Raw genomic sequence first — 7,689 nt, forward strand, 5'->3', positions numbered from 1 at the left:
CCCAGTTGCCCTTTAGGTCTGGAATTGAACCCACTCCTGTGGCTTCCAGCCAAATAAAAGACAGGTGTATGAGCTGAACATTTTCATTAGGTAGATACACTTCTTGGAGAGATCAATCGTGGCAGAACAGAAGGGCTGTGTATGCACAGGGAGACAGCTCGGGAAGCAGGAGTACATGGGAGGAAAGGACACAGAGAAGTGGTAACTATGGGGAGGAAGTGGCAGGGAAGCTGTTGCATTGTGGAAAATTGTAGTCAATGTCATGAGACAAAGTGTATGTGAGCTGCTGTATAGAAAGTGAATTCGCTTTGTAAACTTTCATCCAAGTCACAATAAAAATTAAAAAAAAAAAAAAAGTTATACTGGCCTCATAAAATGAATTGGGATATGTCCATCCTCTTCTGAAGGAATCTGTGTAATTTTGCTGCTATTTCTTCTAAAAACATTTAATAGAATTCACCAGTGAAACTATCCAGGCTTGGCATTTTCTCTGTGAGAAGGCTTTTGATAATGAATTTAATTACTTTAATAGATATGTTGTTGTTGCTGTTATTTGCCTTGGAGTCAGACCTGACTCATAGTGACCCCTCCTTGGGTTTCCAAAGCGATATCACTACGGAAGTAGATTGTCAAACCTTCCTTCCAAGGAATGGCTGGTGGGTTTGAACCACCAGCCTTCCGGTTAGCAGTCAAGTGCCTAAGGCACTATGCTGTATTTTCTTTTTTTATCCTGTGTCAGTTGTGGTAAGTTTTATTTTTCAAGGAATCTTTCCATTTTATTTAAATTTCAAATTTACTGGCATAAAGCTGTTCATGGTATTCTCTTTTTTTAGCCTTTTTATGGCTATAGGATATGAAGTGAAAGCCTCTCTTTCATTCCTAGTATCAGTGATTTATGATGTTTCTCTTTTTTCTTGATTAGTGAAGATGGGTGTTTATCAATTTTTGCTCATATTTAATAATAATAATAACTTTTGGCTTTGATAATTTTCTGTTTATTTCTATTTTGTTGATTTCTGCTCTTATATTTGACTATCATTTTTTTTCTTCTGAGAACAGCTACTCTCTTTGAAGGCAGAGAGAAATAAGAGCAATGAGAGTTGTAAATTGAGGTCAAAAGGAAATTTCTTTGGTAGTCTTGGCTTAAAAGATCTTTATTGCTTTCCAGATCTCAAGTTTTTCCCTCACAGGTGATGAGCCTTTGAAAAGAGTTCTCTTAATTTCTCAAGGACGTGCACCCTAACAATCTGGGCTGTTACCTGTGTAATGACTTCCCCAAACCTACTCAGTCCTCACTCACCAGTGCAGTGTTTTCTTGCCCCTTCCCTCATAACCATCCAGGGTTCCTTCCCTTCATCCAGTAAGGTAATCACATCTGGCTTAGAAATGGAAGGTCCTATTTAAAAGAAAAATATGACATGAAATTATAAGCCCAGAAGTCCTTAGATTCAGACATATAAATTTATAATTACTTAAAACTCAAAATGGTACTCTGTAAAGTCTAAGAACACAGAAAGGCAAAAATACTGAAGAACAGTCATATTAAGGTAACCTTGGAACCACAAAAAATAAAGAGAGCAGACAGTTAAGAAATTTTCCCCTTGCCTATGTCACCTCAGCAAATATTAACTCATAATATTCTCATCTGAAGTAGGAAAGGTAATAGTATCTTTCTATAGAATTATTGCAAGGATCAATAAATAATGTAAAACATCAGAACAGTGCATGAGCACAAGTATATACAGTATATATACATATAATATGTGTGTGTTAGCTATTGGTTTTTATTTTGCTGTGAGAACAAGAGGTTTCCTGGGACATTCACAGATCCTTTCTAGGATATTCATTCAATGTTAAAGAAGTTAGATTTTCAACTTTGACTCACAAAGTAGGTAGAACTGAATTTGTCTATTATAGGAAATAGAATGTTACATAAATTCTGTGAATCCAAACCACACTACATAAACTGCACAGGTTCCTTTGGTTGTTAGAGAAACTCAGATCTCCTACGTCCAGCTCAGATTCTTCTTGCAGGTAGATTAGAAAATAGAGTTGAACTCAATTACCACAATGTGAACTCTGGTTTCTTGAACAATGCTTCTCCTGTACTAAACCCAGAATTCAAATCCAGCTCCTTGGATACTGAAGAAAAAGAGGAAATTACAGAAAGAAACTCTCGTTTCCCCAAATCTAAAGGGTAGAGCAGGATGAGAAAGATAAGGTATTAAATGTTGTTGGCCGTCGAGTCGGACTGACTCATAGCGACCCCTCCTTGGGTTTCCAAGGCAGTATCATTACGGAAGTAGATTGCCCCATCTTCCTTCTAAGGAGTGACTGGTGGGTTTGAACCACCAGCCTTCTGGTTAGCAGTCAAGTGCCTTAGGCACTATGCTACCAGAGCTCTATAGAGGGGTCCATTTCAAACCTAACAAAGCTTAAACAATTCACTTGATAACAGGTAGCAAAAATTTAGCTAGTTTCTGAGTCCTGAATTCATAGTAGAGAGAGCCAGTATCATTTGTGATAAATAACTTTACCTAGTGAGACAAAGTTGCTATAGTTCTCCCACATCACATCCCTATACAAGTCCCTCTGAGCAGGGTCCAGGCATTCCCACTCTTCCTGCGAGAAGTCTATGGCTACATCCCTGAAAGTCACTGAAACCTGAAAAACATAAACTTGTGTATTACTGGTAAAAATAAATTAAGCATTCTTAAAGTGGAAAGAGAAAAGATTGAGAACTACATTGCAAGAGGGGGCACATCGCAAGCAAATAGGCAAGGACTGAAAAGTTATGACAGATATAGGACAGTAAGAAAACTAGTATGGTTTAAGCAGAGTGCCTAACATGTCTTGAAGAGTCCTATGGCTGCAGATTAAATTCTTTCACTGTGTAGAACACATTAATTATCTAAACATATCTGGAAATGATCTAAATAAACAGAGAATCCCAATTAAATCAAACAGCATACACAAGCTATGTGCCTTCAATATAAATTCTTAAGAAGTATGACGTCTTCTGCCCTCTTTTCCATTTAATGATCATAAAAATAAACTGATAAAAATTTATTGTGAATGTAATACAAAATCTCTAACAAAATAACACTTGCATAAAATTAAAGCACTTTTTTAAGACTCAAATTGACCATGTCACAAAGTCAGATTTTATTATAAACATTTTCCCTGTTATAAGCAATTCTTTTATAAACTTAAAAAAAAATTTACTACATAGTAGTTCACATTTTAAGTATATTAGATTCAATCTTTTTAATGTTTAGATGTCTTAATTCAGTACAATCTAAAAACTCTTCCCCAACTCTCAAAGACTACAATCATCTGACACTTATGCATCTGGATGATTTTATCCTTTATCATCCATCATCCCCCACTGAACATCCTTCCTTATCCTTAAGTTAGAGGATAGTAAACTGTGAAGATACCATGAACATGCCATCATAAACCAGTGGTTTTTAATGAAAAGTGATTTTGCTCCCCCAGTGACATTTGGCTCTGGTGGCACAGTGGTTAAAGCATTTGACTGCTAACCAAAAGGTCAGTGGTTCAAACCCACCAGCTGCTCCGTGAGATAGAGATAAAGTAATCTATAGCCTTACAGAGTTGCAGCCTTGGACACCCTATGGGGCAGTTCTACTCTGTCCTATAGGGTTGCTGTAAGTTGGAATCAACTTAGCGGGTTTGGTTCACAGACAATTTGGTTCTCACAAGTGGAGGGAAATGCTACTTAGTATCTAATATGCAGAGGCCAGGAATGCTGCTAAACATCTTATAATGCATAGGACAGCTCCCACAATAAATCACTATCTGGTCCAAAATGTCAATATTGCCAAGGTTGAGAAACCCTACTCTAGACCAACACATTCTATAAAACTCTCAATAGATCGTGTTTCTCTCAGGGTTTTCCAGAGATGATCCTTGATCTCTTTATTTGCATTCCTCATCACATCCCTATCTAGTCCAAAAAGCATATGATCTTAACACACATAGAGACTAAGACCAGTCAACACTAAATCCTATATTATCTACTTATAAAACTCAGGTCCGTGGAGAGGTTTAAAGGGTTCGCTATTAGTCAAACAGGAGCAAATTCTCTCTTTTATCAAGCTACAGCTCATCAAAGAAACCTCAAAATAGAAACTTCTCACTAAGTATCAGTAATCCATTCCTGAAAATCAGATATTCTAGCACTATCTTAAGGATAGGTATCTATTTCTCTATCATTTTAAATCAGAAAAATACAATGCAACCACTCAGAAAGGGACAAAAATTAGAGATCCTGGTTAGAGTGGGAGGGAAAATATGGAACAAAATTCAAAAATACGAACATGACCAGAATTACTGGTCAGATAGAGATTGGTAGAATCCCTGAGACTGTGGCCCCAGGTTGTCCTTTGGGCCTAGCAATGGATTCACTTCCATGGATTGGCTCTCACCCCAACAGTACATGCAGAACCTTCAGAGCATGCATGCAGAACACCTGCCTCAGGGAGATGTACCCCTTAGATCAATCAACCATGAGACATCAGAAGGGCAGCATTCACACTGAGGGAAAGCTGGACAGACAGGAATGCACAGATGAGAAGGGCACAGGGAGGGGGTAGTCATAGGGAGGAGAGGGTAAGAGAGTTTATTATGGTTGGGGATTGTAATCGGGCCATAAAATCAAATGTGCATGAACTGTTGAATGTAAAACAAATCTACTTTGTAAATCTGCACACAAAGCACAATTTTAAAAAATTATAAAAGAAAACATAACATATTATATGTCAAGCACAACCCTCCATCAACTTCACAACTTTCTTTCCCCCAGGAGAGAAGTATAGTACACACAGGGGTTACAGCTTCATGTTTTTCATGCTCTTTTCTACTGAAATAAGTTTCCTTATTTGCTTTATTTCTTTCTACACAAGTTTCTTCCATATTTTTTGAGTATTTTAGGAACTCACTGAATGCTAAACAAAAATAAGAGCTAAATATATAGAAATGCATGTCAAATAAGAACATCAGGGCAAAAATGGCTTACACTCAGTATGATAATGTTCTGATGCCTCCTTTATCACCAGCAGCACCTACTACATATTTCAAAACATCTGAAGATGATTCTGATGGTCTAGCAATTTTATTTGGAATATGATGTTACTTCCAGTATTTTTTATTTTGTTTAAAAAATGTTGTATTCCAACAAAGATGGAACCCTTTTGCACATATAGTACTGCACTTTCACTGAAGGCAAACATAGGTATACGGGTGGATAGATGGGTAGACAGGCTGAACTATTAGATATGTCTATGTAGCGAGTAGAGTACCCAAGACAATGTATAGGTTGGCAGACAATGGTCCTATAAGTGTATTTGTATGATATGAATTCCCAGGTATATAGTAGAGCTGACAAGGGGCAACGTTGTAGTCACTTCTTGGTCACAGCCAGCTACCCAGAGGGACCAAGTAGTTGAACCTGTGGCCTCGGGACCATAGTCACAGGGGACATCAAGCTCAATTGGCATAACATACTACACAAAACATTGTTTCACCTCCTACTTTGGTGAGTAGCGACTGGGATCATAAAAGCTTGCAAGCTGCCATCTATATGCAATGATGGGTCTCTCCTCATCCAGAGCAAAGAAGAATGAAGAAAACCAAAAGATTCATGGAAACAATTAGTCTTAGCGACTGATACACCATGCGATCCACAGCCTATATGACTATGAGACCAGAAGAACTAGATGGTGCCGGGCTACCACTGTCAATCACTTGGAGGAGATCTACGTATAGGATCCTGGATAGAGGGAGAACAATGTGGAACAAAACTCAAAATAACTTGGGGAAAAAAAAACAAAAAAATGGACCAGGTTTGCTGGTCTGATAGAGCTTGGTGGAACCACTGAGACTATAGCCCCTAGCTGCCCTTCAAGTCTGGAATTGAACCCACACCTGTGGCTTCCTGCCAAACAAAAGACAGGCATACGAGTTGAACATTTACCCTAAGTAGATACACTCCTTGGAGAGAACAATCATGGAAGAAAGGCTGTTTATGCAGAGGGAGACAGCTCAGGGGGCAGGAGTGCATGGAGGGATGGACACAGGAAAGAGGTGGGATGTGGGAGGGGAGCTGTTGCACTGTGGTAAATTGTCATGAGGCAAAGTGTATGTGAACTGCTGCATGGAAAGTGAATTTACTCTGTAAATTCTCACTCAAATCACAATTTAAAAAAAAAGTTGTATTCCAGTTATAGAAAGTTCTAAAAATAGGCAAAATAAACTATGGTGTTTAAAGTCAGGATAGTCATTATATTTGGGCTTGATGGGTAGGTGGTGGGTAGGGAGTGATTGAAGAAGGGCATCTGAGGTGCTAGTAATATTCTTTCTTGACCTGAATGGAAGAATGTTGTTGTTATGTGCCGTTGAGTCAAACCCGACTCATAGTGACCCCTCCTTGGGTTTCCGAGGCAGTATCACTACGGAAGAGGATTGCCCAACCTTCCTTCTGAGGAAGAATAGATGTATTCAATTTATGAAAATTTATTCAACTGTACTCTTAGACTTGTATACTTTCTGTATGTATGTTGTACTTCAATAAAAAGTTCAAAGTGTCACATTGTGTATTAGAGATGTAAACTTTTCAGATATAAGACTAGACCAAATAACAATATACTAGGAGAAATATACTTTCTCTGAAGTTATTAAAATTAAAAGGTGTTCCATTGGAAAATATTAGCAGAAAAGACATTGTTCTGGGAATACCTACATTTTTCACAGTGTATTTTATTTTTGCTCCATCACTCCTCTCAGCAAAAGATTTGCTAGGAGATGCTGAACATTAGTTGAGGAAGGAAAGGGCTCATAGCAGGGACATTAGGCTATTTGGTTCTAATTCTCATAGGAATGAGAGGAACTAGGGAGAAGACTCTTAAATGGAGCTCTGCTAAGTAGCAAGTTTCAGGATAAGGAATAAATATATATACATAACCTAGAAATTGATATTATTTCAAAAAAGAGAGACATAAACTTACATGAGCCATGGTTTTATAACTATTGGTATTGGTCTATCCGTTTCAAGATTTCTCTGTTGGAGAACTGCAGAGTCCAGAGAAGCCAGAGCTGGAAGAGAAAAAGAAATCACAAAACCAGATGTGCCTTGCTGTTGTTGTTAGTTGCTGTTAAATTGATTCTGACTCATGGCAACCCATGTGCTGTAAGCTCTCAAAATGACTTACATTAATGTAAGCTTTTGTCTCTTCCATTCCTTCTTTCAAACTTCTACCACTCAAATCATACCCATTCCATATCCACATGAACTGGAAGAGAATAAAGGGAGTCTGAAGAAATCCAATTCTCTCTCTCCAATCTTGAGAAAAACCAGCTGAACAATAATGGATTTGGTGTAGAAGCCCAGAACTAATTCTGATTAGTTCCCCATCTGGGAATGTAGATCTGTTCCTGACATTGAACCACTTCCTGGAGCAGCTCTTCTTCTCCCCAGCAGAACTTTCCAGGACTGAGATGGGGCCACACCATCCAAAAAGAGCCTCCTTTGAGCACCCAGGATCCTGCCCAAACTTCCTGAACACAGTCTAAAAACCACACAGACTGAGCCTGGCAGCTCCTACCACTGCAAAACTGCACTGACCTTTCCCTAGCCAGAATATTCACAATACTCAGTTTCCAATAATG

The 7,689-nt window shown here is 38.3% G+C and overlaps 1 protein-coding gene across 1 annotated transcript in view; it reads right to left on the minus strand.

Moving 5' to 3' along the window:
• Positions 1-7,037, minus strand: part of LOC103213176 (zinc finger protein 14 homolog) — a 44,226-nt gene extending 37,189 nt beyond the window's left edge. The window contains exons 1-3 of the mRNA XM_007959044.1: positions 7,029-7,037; positions 2,538-2,664; positions 1,301-1,396 (exon numbers count right to left, since the gene is read on the minus strand). Coding sequence (XP_007957235.1) covers positions 1,301-1,396; positions 2,538-2,664; positions 7,029-7,037 — 232 coding nt within the window. The remainder of the gene's footprint in view (positions 1-1,300; positions 1,397-2,537; positions 2,665-7,028) is intronic.
• Positions 7,038-7,689: the final 652 nt, after the last annotated feature.

Source organism: Orycteropus afer, unplaced genomic scaffold, assembly GCF_000298275.1.
Source record: "Orycteropus afer afer isolate SDZICR_OR568_19922 unplaced genomic scaffold, OryAfe1.0 scaffold01376, whole genome shotgun sequence".
Taxonomy (NCBI): Eukaryota; Metazoa; Chordata; class Mammalia; order Tubulidentata; family Orycteropodidae; genus Orycteropus; species Orycteropus afer.